The following is an 18938-nucleotide window of genomic DNA, read 5'->3' as shown; positions in this document are numbered from 1 at the left end:
AACAACACTCAAGCCACACCTCCTCCATCCTGTAGTGCTGCATGGGGTTGTTGTGTCCCAAGTGCAGGATCAGCACTTCGCCTTATTGAACCTCATGCAGTTGTTCTCAGCCCACTGATCAAGTCAGTCCAGATCTCTTTGTGGGGCTTTCCTACTCTCAGGCAGGTCAACACTCCCACCTAGCTTGGTGTTATCTGCAAATTTACTGAGGGTGCACTCAATCCCCATGTCCAGATCACCAATAAAGATGTTAAATAGGACTGGCTCCAATACTGAGCCCTGGGGAACACCACTAGTGACCAGCTGCCAACTGGATTTACCTCCATTAACACAACTGTCTGGGCCCAGCCATCCAGAGTTTTTATCCATTGAAGAGTCCACCCATCCAAGCCATAAGGAGCCAGTTTTTCTAGAACATTTTCTATTTATTTGAATATGAGAGAACTAATATTATAATGGGGGTTTTTGGCATCTGCTTTTATCAAGTATTTATTTTACTGGTTACAGTTCCATAGTAGCAGGTAAAAGAGAAGTGTGTGAACTAAGTTAAATTCAGAAAGAGCAAATAGTTTTAGCAGATTTCACTGGAAAGAAGTGGCGATAGCAGTTTCTCTGACCTTTGGTTATGGGCAATATTATTTTCTCTCTGCTGCAGGATGCAATTAATAATAGTAAAATGTTGTTTAGTTAAATATTTTTCTTAGCTTTGAAATCAGAGGGATATGTCTGGCACGCTGGGATTTAATGAGTTTAAAGAACTCTGGGCTGTGATCAATGGCTGGAAGCAGCACTTCATAAGTTTTGACACAGATGGAAGTGGTACAGTGGATCGTCAAGAACTGGAGAAAGCCTTGATCAATATGGGTAAATGGTGAAATGTTTTTGCTTCTGACACTGACACTGTTTCCCAGTACCAGTTATCATTCTGCAATAACTGACACTATATTTCCAATGAAAAACGTGTTGGATTCTGTTAACTTGCCTGTCTTTTCAAAATAACACTTTTTCTTTTCAAATAGGATTTAGACTGAGCCCACAGACTGTGACTGCAATGGCAAAGCGATACAGCACTCAAGGAAAGATTGCATTTGATGATTACATTGCCTGCCTTGTGAAACTCAGAGCCCTCACTGGTATGCTGCATTGTAGCCTTGTTGCTATCATCCCCATTATACATTTTTATTTGCAAAATCTGATTGCTCATTTATCTCAAGTTCAACTTGTGTACTGCAAAATAGGTTTATTTCAACAGAAACAGAACAATTACAGGTAAATCCCCATTGAAAAGTGGACTTTAAACTAATGCAGGGTTTACTCCAGACACTAGAGGAGTTAATGTTATCAAAATTGGGAAACTGTTTATTAACAGAACATAATGTGATAAATATAAAAATTTAGAACAGGAAATTAAGTCTTGGAATGAATTGCAGTGTTTTTCATTAGTTCTCCTTCGTGTGACTTGGGGAATTTTAGGAAAGTACTGTACATTTTTAAAAGATTGATTAACTGTAAATCCTCTTACCTGGTTTCTATTTTGTTTTCTTAATGCATTTTTGCAGAGTGCTTTAGAACAAGGGATACGAGTCAGCAGGGTTTTGTGAACTTCCAGTATGATGATGTAAGTGAATTTTAAGGAACCCATTAAAGTTCTAGGGTAAAGTTTCTAAAAAAAAATGAACAAAGGAAAAACTTAAAACTGAAGACAAACAGTAATGATTTGAATTTTTGCCTGTCTTCCCTTCTCTTGTGGTGTTACCTGAGAGCCCAAAAGTTCTGGGGCTTGTTGAGTATTGTATCAAAAAGTTTTCATGTATTTTAGAGAGTTCTCTGAAATGTTGTTGTGCACTTTTGTCTCAGCTTCTTACTAGCCTCATTCAGGAAGACTCAAGAAGCTACACCTCTTGCTAGCTTCATTGTCTGGGGCTTTTACTTCTTTGTTTGTTTAAAGCTTGGTGGCATTTTTCCCACAAAAGGTTGGCAGAGGTGTGGTGGGGACAGACACAAATCACACTCAGTCAGGCTTGTGGGTCTTGGCTTCCTGGCCACATCTGTGCAGGAAAAGGAGAACACGAGATACTAGTCTTCCTCGGGCTTTTGGGGTTTTTTTTTTTTGGTTGGTTGGTTTGGTTTGAGGGTTTTGTTGTTTTTTTGGTTGGTTGGGTTTTTTACGAAGGTTGTTGGGTTTTCTGGTTGTGATTTTTTGTTGTTAATAAGGAGATGCTTTGTTTTAATTAACTATTAGCTGATTTTCGTGCTTAATTTTAAAGCTTTCTTGTCTGTGGGCTCAATTTCATTACAGAAAAGTGTAGTAACTGAGTATTGCAGGAGGAAAAGTGAAAACCCGATCTCTGCCATATATCTCATAAGTGATTTTTCTCTTTTCAGTTCATACAGTGTGTTATGAGCGTCTAAATGAAAAGGAAGCAAGCTGTGGATGGTAACGATTAACATTCCAGTTTGTGCTTTGCTTTGCCAAGTCTTCCAATGATTGCATATCTCAATATTGGAAATTGCATATTTTATGAAGGTATCGCTTTACACACGTTTTTGTAGTCTTGATAATGAATATGAACTACTCATGTACTCTTGTCTTTAACTTCCAAGCTGTGATTATTAAAGATGCTTTATTTTCATAAACTTGCAATTCACTATGTATAGCTCAGATCCTGCAAATGGTTAAGATTTTCTCTAATATGTTTACTTTTTCCCCATGATTCACTAAAACCAGTTCCTGGAGTGCAAACTGCATTTTTCTCTCTTAAACAGTAGCATGCGTATGACATAAAATGATCCATACTCTTTTGTCTTTGACTGCATTAGACAGATGTACAAACTGAAAGAGCTTTTGAAATGGTCATTTTACACTGATCTGTTAGAACATCAGTAAGTTTTGGTTGCTTGTTTTGTCAGCTGTTTTCAAGATGAAGTCTGTGACACCATGCACTGAGTGTAAGACCACCTGTTGGAACTTCCTGTAAGCAGGGGTGTGACAGAGTGTAGCAGAGAGCTCTTGTAGCAGTGTGCTCTGGTATAGGGGCATTTGTTCCTGTAAAATCGACTGCATAAAACTCTTTTAAACATACAAAAGCTGTGTTGTGTCAGTTTGTACATCAACTTTCCCTTTAACAATTCTCTTCTAAGCTGCCAGACTTCAGCTACATGTAAATGAATGTTTCCATCTTCTCCACTTTAAACCCTAACAAGTAGCCTTCCTGCCTCTCTGTGCCAAAACCCACTTCAAAAAAATTCGTGCCAATTACTCTTTGAGCTCTCAGCAGTAGTTTCCAATGCTGTCCATGAAAGCAGATACAGAAAGGCAAGACTTACTTGCCTGAGATTTTTCAGGGGATAAAAATGGGGGTGGGTTGTTTTTGTTGTAGGGGGGGGTTTGGTTGGTTTTGTTCTAGGGTTTTTTTGAGGGGAAGAGGGACATTTTATGGAAAGAGGGAGCAGCACAACTCTATGGAGGTAGTTCAAGCTTTTTTCCAATTAAATAAGTTAATGAAAGTTTTGTTCATTTTGATCACTTCTGCCTACCACAGGGAAGAGATAATGTTCTTTTGCTGCCTTGTGAATGCAAGGAATGTTAAAAGGAGTATATTTCTTAAATGAATGGTTGAGGGCATTTTTGGGGAGCATCCTTTGGACTAAGGAATGAAAGCAAAGCTACCTGCTTGAATATATATAGACACATACGTACATACGTCATTGGGCATACAACAGAAATAGTCCTCAGAGCAGAAATCTTGCTTCAAGATACTATTTTATACCCTACATTGCTAAAAATATTATAAAATCCAGGTCTCCAGTTTCTGGGCTCTAAATTCAAAGCAGGCTGGTCTCACCTAAAGAAGCAACTTGTACTTACTACTTAAATTTAGAATCCTTTGGATGTCACTTCTAGTTTCATTTCAGAAGCTAGTTCTCTTTCTGCCTTCAGAAATGAATTTTAAATGCATAGGCAGCATTAAAGTTCCACATTCTGATAACTGCACGTTGTCCTGTTGCACATAAAGTTGGGAAACATGGAATGCTGCAGAAAGCATTTCTAACATAATGACTGAGCTGCATAAAGGTTCATCTTGAGTGAAGTAGCCAAAATCAGTTCTGCTGCAGTTCTAAACTTTGACAGCTGATGAGGTTAGTAAAAGTATAAAGCCAAGGCTGTTATTCATGCAGGGATTTGATTAGACCATTTTGCATAAATACATATTCATCCCTACATTGTTAATTTTACCCTGAAAATTATGAGACATCATTACCAAAATGCTCATTACCTACACAACTTTTCCCTATTTCTGCTTAGTTATGTTTCTGGTCTTGTGCTGGCTTTGCTGGGAAGGAGTAAATTTCCTTTATAGCAGATCAAAGGCCGCTGTGTTTTTGATTTGTGACTAACCAGCATTGATAACACAGCAGTGTTTCAGCTGTTGCTGGGCAGTGCTTGCACAGCATCAGGGTCTTCTGTTTCTCACTCTGCAACCACAGTGTATAGGCTGAGAGTGGGCAAGAGTCTGGGAACTAATGGGGTGGGGACAGCAGACCCAAAGGACCCAAAAGGCTCAAGACCCAAGGGCCCAAGACTCAGGTCTTTCTCAGTTTATTTCCCCAGGCTGCATTACAGTTTTGGTCCCAGCCAGGTACTGGGCAGTGAAATGCTGTAAGTGTGAACCAATAGGTTTTTCTTCACATCTTGTAAACCCAAACCAGAGAAAACTGGAAAACAAATTATTCCAAAACCAGGAGATGATTCTAACTTACTTGAGAAAAAAAATGCTTTTTCTTCTCCATAAGCATTTCAAAAATTCAGTATATTCACTGGGACTGATGGGATAAATCATCTGTCATGTTTAGACAAACTAAGCTAATACATACAGATGCTAAGGATTAACTATAGAATTTGCTGTAATATAGCTAAAAAAAGCCACCTGAAACCTATGTGAAAATTGCTTCCCCATTAAGAGTAGATTCAGTGGACAGCTTGAATGTGCAAGTTTACCTGCTGTAGAAAAGGTTATCACAACCTCAGAATTAAGGTTTTCTCTTTTGGACAAGGCATACTGTGAAGGATGCTTACATGACACCAAGTGGGGTGATTGCTCTTGACCTTTGTGCAAACCATTTGGCATAGTTTCAAATAATTTTTTTTTCTAGGTTGCTCTCAAACATGCAATCTAAGGAAAGGTAATTTTAGATTTGTTTTGATAACAGTAGGCCCCTAAGACAAAGATTTGAGAAGCTCACGAGGTCATCTTCAACCCTGCAATTTGAAAAATAACATCTGTATTCTACTATTTTTCTTTTCCCATGCATGCAGCACATTTTTTTCCACAAACACTTATAAAACAGAAAGTTCTAAATACAAGGACTTAGAAGAACAAAATAGACACAGCAATCTTTGTCATTGAAAGTCACTTTACTGATGTTACAATATTTAGTAACATTGAAAAACACAGGCATTTGTATTAAATACTCTGGTAGAAGTGGATACTGTGACGCTGTTATTAAAAGTGAGCAGGAATTTAGAACCCCAAATTACAATGATTTGATTTTATAAAAAGCAACATTTGTTTACCTACATGAAAGCCAGATTCATTCAACAGCCCAATGCCTGTAATGTTTATGACAAAAATATCACACTCGAAGCTAGAAAGTTGTAAATTGCAATGCTTCATTTTGGTGTTTGTCAAAATCTTATGCTGCTATTACATCAGGTATGATTTTTCAAGGATTTTACCTAGCAAAGACAACAATATGATACAGATTGTTGTTTTTGCCAATACTAGCCCAGCCACAGTGGTGAAACATGATTCTCCTTGCCTCTCTCAGTAAGGGCTAGTATGAGTGAAAAAATAGATAGCTTTTTTTTTTTTTTACAGCAATGCCCAAGTTAAACATTAGCACAAAATGAAGCTGGCAGAGCCAGTTGGTATATACCACCCCAAAAGCTTTGCTGAAAGAACTGGTCATACCATAAATAGTGTTTTCTCCAGCAGGTTAAAAATTCTGTAATGCTTTGCTATTCTGAAAAAAATATTTTGCATTTATGCAACAATAAAAATAAGTACTGCATTCTATATAAAACATTACCTATTGTAATATATTTTTACCCTTAAGAAAAGAAAAATCAGGTTATATATTCACAGTTTGAGTATGTTCTGGACTGTATTTCCAAGCATAAAATATGCAGAGTCTACACAGGCAGTGAGCAGGAGTCCTTGAACCAATAATCAAAGTAAATCAGCATTTACTGTTATACAGAGCCTTACAATATTGCATGATTAGCTGCTTGCTTGCACCACTATACTTACAAGGTCAGTCAGGCCTATGTACAGAATTCCTAACACGGTTGTAAAAATAGACTCTCCATGCTAAAGTTAGAATATATAAGGTCTTAAGGCCTCACGTTGATTTTTTTTTTTAAAAAAACTTTAATTTTTTTCAGAAGAATACAGAAAAGAAACAAATAAATTGTTGCTTTGACATTTTATGCTCTAGTAATTAAAAATAGTGTGAAGACACCTGTACTTCTCCTGTAGAGTTTATTTTTAACTGCTCTGTGCTTATTTTCCAAAATTTTCCTATCTCATTCTGAGTTGTATTGCAATGACAGCCTGTCTTAAGTAGCAGAAGTTTTTAAACAGTTTAAAGCTGGCTTAATTAAAGTAATTTTGATACTGGTGAGATTGGATTTTAGAGAACTAAAACTGCCCGACCTGGCTAGGTCAACCAATTTTGAAGCCAGGTACAGTGTCTCAATTGTGAGCAAATGACCACATTTCTGTGTTCTGAACTTATTTTTACTGCTTATTTTCATTACTTGGCTGAGATAACATATTCATGTTGACTGGTTTAGTGATTGTCTGAATAGTTGGAGAAAACTGTGGAATGACAAGATACCACAAGCTGGGTGCATGAGCTACTGTTTCTAAAGCTTTATTTTACATCAGCATCCATATTTGAGGCACCAGAAATGGTTTTCATAAGCTGACTTAGAAAATACTCATGCCAAAGGAGATTTTTAGTGTAGATGATAAAAACTATTACCTTCTTTCCTGTCCTGGCAAAATGACATTTAAGAGAGTCCTGTCTGTATTGCAGCTATGTCTACACAGTCAGTTTCACTGTTTCCTTTCTTCCTGCTCTGTTAGGATAATAGTTCTGTGCTCACAGGAACCTTACACCATCATGCAGCCATGGAATGACAACCTGTACATATGTGTGCAATTTATTCAAATTTGTCTTCAGAAAATGTGATCAAAGTCAAATCCCATATCGATGATAAATATCATACAATTTGCAAGCCATGCAAATAGTGGGTTATCAGCTCAGCAGTCTGATGGTTAATCCGTTCTGGGGGGAAAAATGGTCTTCAGTGGAGACAAAAATGCTCAGGCTCTTTAAAAATGAGGCAAATAACCTTACACTGTGGCTGATAACAGTGGTCCACAAACAGTCCACTATTATCCAATGACACTGATACTCAAGTAATTTAGATAAAGAAATGGGTGAACTTGAGACTTGAAGCAAGAGAAACAGGAAACAGCTCAACTTTTAGGTTCACAGACTTATGATGATTAAAGAGGCTTAGCCTTCTAGAGGGCAACAAAGACACAGGATGGCTGAGCCACCAAGTGGTTTTACCAGTTCTCATGGTTCAACCTCAGGCAGTAACTAAGCCCCACACAGTTGCTCACTCACTCCCCACCCCCTGTGGGATGGGGGAAGAGAATTGGAAGGGTAAAAGTGAGGAAACTCATAGGTTGACATAAGAACAGTTTAATAATTGAAATCAAATAATAATAGTGGCAATAATTTAAAAATTATTAAAAAGGGAATTAACAGGGAAAAAAAACCCCAAGGAAGACAAGTGATGCAAATGAAAGCAATTGCTCACCACCACCAAACTGATGCCCAGCCAGTCCCTGAACTGCAGTTCCCCCCCCCATGCCAACCCTCCCCCTAGTTTATTGCTGAGCATGACACCATGTGCTATGGGATATCCCTTGGGTCAGTTGAGGTCACTCTCCTGGCTGTGTCCTCTCCCAATATCTTGTGCACCTTTGGCCCACTGACTGGCAGCAGTGTGAGGAGCAGAAGAGGCCTTGGCTGTGTGCAAGCACTGTTCAGCAATAGCTAAAAAAATCCCTTTATCATCAACACTGTGTTCAGCACAAATCCAAACCACAGCCCCATACCAGCAACTGGGAAATAAATTAACTCTATCCCAGGCAAAACCAGCACACCAGTGCAAATTGCACATGAGATGTGAGGCACCATCACCCACACTATAGCAAAAGCAAAATATCATGGAATCATAGACCGGTTTGGGTTGGAAGGGACTTTAAAGATCATCTAGTTACAACCTGACCACCATGGGCAGGAACACCTTTCACCAGACCAGGTTGCTCAGAGCCTCATCCAATCTGGCCTTGAACACTTCCAGGGATGGGACATCCACAGCTTCTCTGGACAACCTGTTCCAGTGCCTTACCACCCTCACAGTAAAGAATTTCTTCCTAATACCTCATTTGCACCTACTATTATTAACAGCACTGGAAAGACCTTATCCAGGACATTGTGTGGAAATGTGACCAACTTAACAGCTTTCTGATCTCTGCCAACTCACACAAGAGGCTGTTAGTGGATGAATTATCATTCATGGAAATGGCATTTCAGTGGGAGTGGAAGGGGAATGGAAGAGAACAGGACCTCACTGAGTTTGACACTAGAGCATGATAACTTTGCTTACAACAGCCAGGTATAGGATTCGATGCAAGTCCTAAGACCTTAGGAAGATTTTTTATCATTTAGGATTATGAAGCCTCCTCATTCTTTCACATTATATCCTATCATATTCATTAATGAATTCATTAACAAAATTAATGCAAATTTGGTCAGAATTTGTACTATATGTATGTCTAGAATAGTGTATGTACCCATTCTTAGCTCTGGTTTTGAAAACAGTTCTCACATTAGTGCTAACAAGACCAACCAGTCCATTTAAAACCCACAATAGGGATTCGAGGAAGAGGATTTCGGTAAGTGTTGACACAATTTCTTTCTGATTTTAATTCAGGCTATAGCTCAAAGGTTCACTTGTTCATTAGCACAATCAGAATTAACTAATGAGCACATCAGCTTAGCAGGTTCAACATCTCAGAAACCAGGAACTCTTAAATCATTTGGAAGAAGCCATCTTCAAGTCAGACTTCAAATCAGGTAACTGGCAGGCAGTGGCTTAAGTTCACAACTTAAGCGAAGATAGGCTGTATAAAATTAACAATCCCCTTGAATCTACTTACTCAAATATAACAAAACTACATGTAAATTATCAGTCACAACCATTTCTGGTATATTGCCTGAGATTACTGAAGTTCTTAAGTCAACCAATCCAGAGTTAGCAGGTAAATTTTTACTTGTTAAACTGTGGTATCATTGTGCAGCATTACTATCTGGATATGATCTCCATTTTCCAGTCTCCATCATTTAGCTGTATTAATTACATTATAAATTATAAAATATTCTTCTCCCACATTGAAATACATAAAGCTAATTTGAGTATAGCTCATTCTGCAGGTCCTATGCTCATATGGACAATTCTATTTGAGAAGAACTGATAGTGTCCCCACTTCGCTAGGCATCTACAGCATAGCTGGCAAAAACTAGTTCATTTATTAAAATTGAAATAAAAATTAACAAAAAATAAAAGCGTGAGTCAAAATGACTGAGCTATCTTAGTGACAAGTACTCTATTTTAGCCTGGATGAGGTATTATGCAGCAGATTATATTGCTATTGCCAGTGTAACTAACTACAGTGGATAAAAATATTTGCAGCGTTCAAGGTTATTCATCTGGCAGGTTTCCAACACACTACATTTCAGAAGTAGGAAATTATAGATTTTAAGCGAACAACTTCTCTCTCTGACCTGCACTGGCTTGGGAGGCTCACACAGCACTGCCAGTTCAGGTTTTGTGCAATGACAAGATTTCCCAAGTTACCAACCTGTTGCAAAATTCTCTGCAGAAGAATTTTGCAAAAACCCAAGTCCTATGATATTCTCACTCTAGACCACCAAAATGAAAATCAGTATTTATTTAACTTAAACTTAGTGCTCATAACTAGACTTCCAGTCACTACATATCTCCAAATGTGAAGGTGACTGTTAAAGGTACACTACACACATAACTGTATCATCATATGCTACAAATGAATTATACCAAAACAAAAGAGAAGCTGGAAGTACATACTACATTGCAAATACAGTCGTGAGAGTCATTTGTTTGCAAAACAGGAAGCTATGAACATTGCACAAAGAGCCAGTATGTTATATCCAGTTCTGTCTGCCAAGTCTTGCTGCTTCATGGTAAGGCAAAATGGGAAGGGAAGAGTAAACAGTAGTAAACATAAAATATGCACAGAAATCTAATGGGATTATTCAAAAGTACATGCCAGTTTGTATCCAAACAAAATACCATAAAAGGCACATGATGAACAGTCCAGTTACTAAAGACAAGATATGAATATGGGAGGGAAAACTAGCTTCCAGGTGACAGAGTAACACAGCAGCTATTGGGTTAGCATAATGTCCTGATGTGGGTCAGTGTCTTGAGGGTCCTGCTCGAAGTCCAGTGAAATCAACAGAAGACATACTGATTTCAAGTCACTATGGCTCAGACCCTAATTTCATAAGATACATGCTACCAACTACCTTTAATCCAGTTATCTACACTCAAAAGTTAATCTTTGTAAAAAACATTCTTCAGTGCTGACAGATATTTACCTTTCACGAAAGTGCAGAATCTTTTCCTAAAGCAAATACAAGTGACTTGGCTCCTTCCAGATGGTCTCCCTGCACTCACTTGTGCTCACTTTCTCCAAAATACTTACCAGAACCTGTCAACTGTGAAGGAAAATCATTTGAATGCCAAGGCCAATATTTTGTCATAATCCAACATACAGCCTAATCATAAAATATAGTGCTTTTAAAAATCTTATATACTTTACAGTTGCTGACATCTTTAAACATTTCTTAATTTAATCTTACATATATCTGACTTTATTGAGACGTAAAAGTTAAAAAAATATATTAAAAGGCTGCAAAGTGTTGGGTTCACTTATTAAAGGAAATACATGAAAGAGGTAGAAGATTCAGAAACACTGTAGATGTTCCCATTACAATAGTATCTAATTGATTATACTGCTGTTGGGCAAGGGATTCAACTGCACCACACAGAGTCAGGTGTTTTATTCTGCTATGGTACTACCTGAAGCTAAGAATTCGTCAATTTTGGAAAGCCAGAGAATTACAAACTGATTTAATATGGTCCAGTTTCTTACTGACTGAAAATTCCCAATCAGAAGACATTTGTTTTACAACAACCTTGAGAAGTCTCAGGTGTTAGAAATATAACCATCCACTTAACACACAAGATTAACATCTCCATGGTAAAGGGTTTGTCTGTGTGTGTCCCCACCATTCTTTTTAGGCTAAACTCACTTGTACTCAATTTAATGCCCCAAAAGATAGTCAAGGGGGCTTCAGGGGCAGCAAGCATAGCATTCAAGCGCATAGTAAAGGCGATTCCAGAAGGAATAAAAATTAAAAGACAGCAATGAAACTGACCACTTGCCCAGCACTGTTACTATCTAGTGCAGTGAAATTGTTATGCTTCTCATAAGCTATGCCTTGCCATCTAAAACAGTGTCTGAAACACTCTATCAAAAATACACAGCAGTTCTAACCAGACGGACTTCACATCACCACATCCTGAACTGACTACTTAGAAGTATTCCCAAATGTCCAGTAAGTTTGGGCTGCACGTGGCTTAGAGACTCTGGTCTGCCAAATCATTCTTGATTACACCTGTGAGAGGTCATCTCACTGAACAATGGATTTTGGCTGGTTCCTCTTATGATGATTTAAGACAAAGTGCTGCTGTACTGGTTTCATCAGTCTACTGTACAATTGAGATTGTCAAGACAGTATAAGATGCTGAAAAAATAGTATAGATTTTGGTCAAACACCAGTTTTGAGAGACACAGTTTTACAGTACTGTACTTTCTGTATTTCCAAAGATGTCTGCTCATAATATTAGAAAATTTGAAGTGTGATGATGTTAGTCATGACTGTTTCTTTAGGCATTTGGCAAAATACACTTACATATAACAGCTATTTTTGACATTATCAAATGTTTACATATATACAATCTGTATACTGAGATTATAAACACGTAAGGTAAAAAAAAAGATATAATCCTTGTTTGTTTGACATTTGTGTCAAATAGTTGCCTTTCAAAGCTTGAAATCCTGTCACAAAAAAAAAAAATCCTATATTTCTTACTCCTGCATGCTAATCTCTACTACAGTATGTTGTTTATCCCTTACATGTGGAAAGTAAAGAACACAAGGTTCATGCATACAGCGTACAAGTTTACATCATCTGGGCTCTCCGGGAGGCACATTCCCAGTTCCACTCTGGTGTGATTCAGGACTGCAGTAAACCAGAGAAAAAACTCTCTTATGCAGGACTGGCAATGGACTGCAGTTGGGATTCTGGGTAAGCGTATCTGTCATCATGCGGAACAGCCTTGTCACGTCTGGGTAATTGTCCCCTGTTAATTGTTCTGATTTTGGTTGTTCATCAAATCCATAAAATACTAGTCAACAGAAAAAGAAAGAAAAAAAAGAAGACTGGTTTTTTTCCCTTCCAGATGAGAGGAGGTTCTCACTGTAATCACGGGCAGCTCTGTTGATCTCTCGAATTGTCTGAAGAGCAGATGAATGTGCAATGATTCAGTGATGCTGAGTTTCTAGAAAATCCAAAGTAAACAGTTCTGATGTCACCCCAGGAAAACAGTGCAGCTAGATGGACGTCTCCCATAGCTGGAGAGGGGGGAAATGAACACAAACACACATTGAGCACTAAGGTAAAACAGGCTGTTACACAAACAGTGCAAGGAGCTTGTTTGGGGAACTGCATCTACATCACTTGGGTTACCAAGGCTATGCTCTTGGTCACCTCCGAGCCTCTGGTGGGTATCTGTTCAGACCACAAAGTCAGCAGACAGTCTCAAGCATTTCAGCATGACTTGCAGTCATTATAGTAAATATCCATGGCTGGGAGTGCAGTGTTTGAAGGAAAAATGTCAGTGCAGCATCAAACTTGGTACTAGAAAGCTTTTACCTTACAGTTACACTAACATCAGTGTGGACATAATTTTCCACTCTCTTCTGCCTAACTCTGCTCAGAGCAACGTGGTCTTCTGCTGTGGGTTTGAGCTGCTGCCAAGGCAGCTCCAGGGCTGAGACACATCAGTACAGCCTGGCTGTACAAGCTCTGCTGGGAGATGCCCAAAGCAGCACAGGGGGCAGCAGCTTGCAGGTTCCCTCAGCAGCATTCCACTTCTTTTTTCCTGACTAAACCCAGCAGAGAACAGTGATGAGAATCTCATCGGCACCAGGACCATGAAGCAAAGGTATTGCAACTAAAGCTCCTAAAGCAAATTTCAGGGCTTTTTTTGCATGGTCAAATACCTGCTATGTCTGAATTGACACAAAGGAAACAAGAGCTAGAACTACCTGTTGGAGCAGCTGGAAATCTCTCCGTATGGAGCATCACTATCCACCATACATTCCAGCAGTTCCTGCTCCACTGGGTGGGCCAGGGTAGGCTCAAGGTCATGTGGCAGTGAAGTCCCTCCAGGTCTGCAAGGCCTTGGTGCAAGCTGTCTATGTGCTCCTTAACTGGAACTCAGTTACCTTTAGGTTACCATAAAGCTGGAAAGCAGCTATCCCCCAGCCTGTATAAGAACTGCTGGGAGAAGGGGTAAGGAAGGAGAGCCAGACACACCAGTGGCTCCAGGGCTGCCTGTCCTCCACAGCCCAAAGGCTGCCCCAGGCACACTCTCAGCTTGAAATAAGATTACTAGTGAATTCGGGGATTCAGGGCAGATTTAAGAGCAACCTGTAGAGTTAGCTATAAACACAGGCACCCAGGCCACGCTAATTGCTGCCAGAGGCTCAGGCTTTAGCAGCTTCAGGACTTCAGGGTGCAAATGAAATGCCAGTCCTGCTCTCACTTTTAGTCAAAGGTGTTGCTCTGCCAAACTTTCCTTTCAAAAATCTACCTAAATCAAGTCACTGACAAAATGCAGAGAGAAGAGGCACACGTACCCTGGCACTTTGCCTGTTGGCTTTTTTCTGCTCATCAGGAAGTGGTGGCATTGGGTAAGGGTATTTTCTGCTGGAAGCAATAGATCCAGTGGATGAAGATGGAGACTTTGCAGGAGACAGTGTCCTGAGATGTTGAAACACACAAAATAAATGTGATGTCTTTGTGTTCTAGCACTGCAACAGCAACTGCCATTACTCTGAAGCTTGGTTCAGAACCAAGAATATAGCTTATTATTAGCTCAATATCGGGGGATAAAATTGCTTGATCAGTAGTCTAATAATTTCATGATATGAATAAAGGTATTTATTGCTTTCAGGAACACTGCAAGAAAAAATAAAATTTGCTACGTCCTATTAGAATTGTATTGCGTAACAAAAATTATTTCTTAAACTGTTTTCTATGGCACTGTAATTAATCGTTATAAAATTAATAAAACAAATCTGCAGTTGACTAAACAACAGAATTAAAAGATAGACATGGCATTATAAGGCCTAAATAGAAAGAGTAATTGTATAAATACAAGCTGAACAATGTCTTCTGCCAGTGACTAAATGGCAATTATCAGTGTCTTTATGCATATCTTACACATCTCCTATATTGATACAAACATAGCAAATAAAACTATTATTTTTGTAACACATTAATTTACACAAATGCATGCACTTGGAGGCCAAACTGTTAGTTGTGAAGTAACAAAGGCATATACAAAGTGCTAATAACAAATTATTATACATGCAAGCATCATACAGTGCATATTGTTCCAGCCAAAGAAAGAGTCTGATGAGAATATACAAAAATGGACTGATTAGTCAATGGCAATCAGCATTTCTGTACAAGGTGAGTAGAGTAAGCAGGAGCAAGTAAATGTTTGTATCACATGAAAGGCATTCTTTTCATGTCAATAAGGCAGCAGCACATTATTGACTGAAATTTTATACCCAAGAAAAACTCTTATGCTTCTGTTTTGAGATTCTGCACTTTTCCCACTTGAGAGGTTCCTATCAGGCTCTAAATCTGGGCAGAATAAAAGAGGAAAAACGCCTCAAAGTAAAATAATTTGAGCTACCCTGGCCATCTTGTTCTCTTTTACAGACCGAGGGCATTTACCACAAGAGGCCTCCCACTAGTGCAGGCACATCACCCACACCGTTCCTGAGCACTGCTACTACCTACTGTCTTCTGAGCTTCATGTGTCCCTGAAGATGGAAGGTTTCCCTCAGGCTCTATAGGAATGTCTTCCAAGCCCTTCATATATAGAAGGGGATTGCAATGTGTTGTGCAGCTGTAGACCCCAGTGATGAGCGCTGTTGCCAACATCACTTATTCAAAGGAGCCACAAGAGCCACCCCTGGCAGACAGCCCCACATTCCTGGCTCTGGGAGTTAAGGGACTAGGTCTTGTCATCTAGAGAGGATTGTAGACAAGGCAGGGACTCTTTTGCATCTGGAATTCTTTTGTATCTCTATTACTAAGTGAAACTTATGTACCTATAAATAACTGTACTTTTATTTTGGACTAGTGTATCGTGTTCTGGCTGCAGCTCCCTACAACAGCACACTCTCTTGCCTCTCATACAAACAATGACTGATGGTAGCCACGAGCAACAAGGTGTCAATGGAAATTATATGGTGAGAGCTCTCCAGTCTGGCTCACGATCCTCTAATGCCTCATGTGGTAGCCTCTAAGTTGAACAGCACTTAAAAGATTTAGGTTGGAACAATTATCCAAACACGGAAACATACGTCTTCAGGACACGCACTTTGAACACCCATTAAGATGAACTGGGCATAAATTAATGTTTTCAGGGAAAAACTTCATACGGTTACTGCAATGTAAAACAAGGTTTTCGTATGTCCAGCATCACAGATCTGGGCACCAAACCGTGCATGCAAGAAAACAGGTTAATTTAAAAAAAAAATAAATTCCAGGGAAAGGTTCTCAACAGTGCCCTGCTGCTCACTACTCAGACAAGTCCTCTAATCTCTGCCCACACTTGGACTAATAAGGATCACTAACAAACTATTGGTGGATCTAGACTGTAAAAAATAAGAAGAGGAAGGGGGGAAAATAAGGACAGCAGATTTTATGTATTATTAGTATCCAATTATCCACACATTTTGCCCCGCAGCTGCAGCAGAATTTAAAATTTAATTTGAAAATATATTGCCATGCACTTGGAGATTAGAAGTAAGGAACTGGGGTTGTGAAGTCTTACTTGTAAAGCCCTATCAGACAGCTGTTAATAAGGTACCATGGTCAGGAGGTGGCACACAGAACGAAGGCATCTCCCATCTCTTGCACCACAACCAGGCACAACATCACCTCCTGCACACCACAGGCTCTTTGCATTTGAACACCATAAGAGAAGGCCACAGTGAGAGGAAAAGCCATGGCTAATCTACTTGTCCACCAGTCTGTACAGGTGATCCTGGAAGGAGCAATAATCCCCTAAGGATGGGGCATCTTGAACATTTTCCCTGCACAAGCAGGTCCTCTGACCAGGATCCCTAATTGAGCCTTTAGCCAGCTTTGCACCATAACTCAAACACAATGCTGTCTTTTCAAAAGATTTTGAAGGCCAGACCTCCAGAGTAGCTGCCTGCATTCCCTTCCTCTTGACCCCCCTTTGCGCTGCCTGCTCAACTGCGGTTTGCACGTCTAACTGATGTGCACTTAGCTGCTCACCTACATGTGCAGAGCTACAGCCAAATACATTGAGAATGCAGTTGCACACTTCCAGAAATGACCTTGCCCTCCCCACACAGGGCCTCACCACTTATTTTTGCTATGGAGATACGTGCTGGATTTTGTTATCCTCAGTGCCAACTACTGAGACTGTGAACATACACATCGCTACTCAGTGTATGCTCACAGATCTCACAATGAGTCTTCTGTGATAAGCATAGTTGTTTGAGGTGGTTTTGATCACCTTTCAGGTTATGCCCTGCAATTGTGTATGTGCTGTGTATCCCAGATTTACATATACTTTAAATGAGAAAGAGCAAGACATGACCTTTCTCATTTATAGGATGGAGAGACAGCATTCAGGGACACTTGCAGGTAATGCTGGGGTTAAAGGTAGGCAAAACTTGGCAGTTTTGGTCAAGGGTGGGATCCACTTAGCTTTCACTAGGGTTTTAGTTCTCCTGCAATCAAATCCATTAGCTTTCATGCCAAATTTTGCTTCCAGCTGAAACTTACACAAGAAACCAGAACTGCATTCTGCCCTGTACACACCACAAGAGATTCAGAGGTTTTACTGCCAACCCCGAATGAAGCCATGCACCAAAACGTGCTGCAAGAATTCCAATTCCTGACCAGAAAGCAAGATGCAGTGGCCACTTTGTGTCTGACTTTCTGTCCTGGAAGCTGAAACTAGAGTGTAGAGGAGACCATTCTGTGATTCACAACAAAACACTGTCGCAGCAGGAGAACATCTGCATGCATCCTCCTGCAGCCACGGGCCTGCTTGCTCTGCCACTCATCACCTAAACAGGGAATGCTGGCCCACAAGAAACAGTGTGAGATGTGTCACCTGATCACACAACTAAACATCTTGCGATTTGGAGTGTCACTTTAGCTGAACTCAAGGCAGGTGACCCTGACAGATCTGAACTGTTCATAAACTGCTTGATTCTCCTTTGCGGACTGCAATAATTCAATGAAATTCAATTAATATTCAACCTGGTGAAAGCATTTCAAGGCCAAATATAGATACTATCAGCCTAACCTGACCTTTGCTGCCATGGGTTCAGCTTTTTGTAGGGCGTCATCAGCCTAAATCATCCTACATTAGGAAGTTAAGATCTTCTAAAAGTACTGGTGTGGTTAAACATCCTAATGGATGCTCACAGAGGGAGGCAATGGAGCTGGTCAGCTGCAGAGAAGCTGGGGAAAAAATCAAGGACACAAAAGCACATTAAAAATAGGAGGGAAATGATAGCCTGTTGTCTCCTGCCTTCCATGTCCCTTCTGGGTGCCCTTCTGATATGGGATGACCTTTTTCCTTCTGGGTGTAAGCTCTGGATCTCCACCTAAAAAAATATTTTCTTTGTAAAGTATTTTTATATTTAAAGAACTCCTGTAGAACATAAGTTACTCTAAATATTTGCATTACATCTAATGCAGGCAGCTTAGTGCTTCAGGAGGTGCCTTCCAGTCTTTTTAGTTCATAGTTATCTACAGAAATGCCACATTTGGGGATTCTGGCAGTTTGTTTTCTGATACCATCATGACTCCCAAGTCTTTCAGGATTCAATGAGAATTTCAAGTAATCCTTAACCATATTTCACAAGGTCAGCCTGGGCAGTGGCTACAGTAATTGGCAGTAACAGGAAAAACCAGTAGTGGCAAAATAACGTCCCTTGCAGCAAAGCTTAAATCAGGGAAAGACTTCCTGCCTGGGTTTATTGCTGGGGTTATGCAACTATATCCTGGCATGCAACATTAAAATCTAGGCTAGACTTTAAGCAGGAAAATGAGACTTTTCTTTACAGGTCTCATTTTCTTACAGATGGAAATCACACACCTGGGAGCCTTCTGGCACCAGAGACACCAGTTACTATTATTGCTATCATTATTAAAAAGTAATTATACAGAAATACCCATCAGACTTGTAGATTAGGAAAAAAAATAACTAGGACAGCAGGTGTTAGAGAGACAAATTATGATTTATACAGGTACTTTTAAGCTGATGGAGAAAATCTTTGCAATGACTAATATCTCTATTTTCTGAAAACCTTCAGCATTCCTAGGAATTG

The 18938-nt window shown here is 39.6% G+C and overlaps 1 protein-coding gene across 1 annotated transcript in view; it reads left to right on the top strand.

Annotated features, from left to right (window-relative positions):
* Positions 1 to 2446, top strand: part of SRI (sorcin) — a gene marked incomplete at its 5' end in the record, with an annotated part of 6538 nt that extends 4092 nt beyond the window's left edge. The window contains 4 exons of the mRNA XM_009076120.1: positions 717 to 864; positions 1020 to 1133; positions 1560 to 1618; positions 2386 to 2446. Coding sequence (XP_009074368.1) covers positions 717 to 864; positions 1020 to 1133; positions 1560 to 1618; positions 2386 to 2412 — 348 coding nt within the window. The remainder of the gene's footprint in view (positions 1 to 716; positions 865 to 1019; positions 1134 to 1559; positions 1619 to 2385) is intronic.
* Positions 2447 to 18938: the final 16492 nt, after the last annotated feature.

The sequence above is a fragment of the Acanthisitta chloris genome, unplaced genomic scaffold (assembly GCF_000695815.1).
Source record: "Acanthisitta chloris isolate BGI_N310 unplaced genomic scaffold, ASM69581v1 scaffold7486, whole genome shotgun sequence".
NCBI lineage: Eukaryota > Metazoa > Chordata > Aves > Passeriformes > Acanthisittidae > Acanthisitta > Acanthisitta chloris.
The sequence above is the reverse complement of the archived record's forward strand: the minus strand, read 5'-3'. Positions and strand labels throughout refer to the sequence as shown.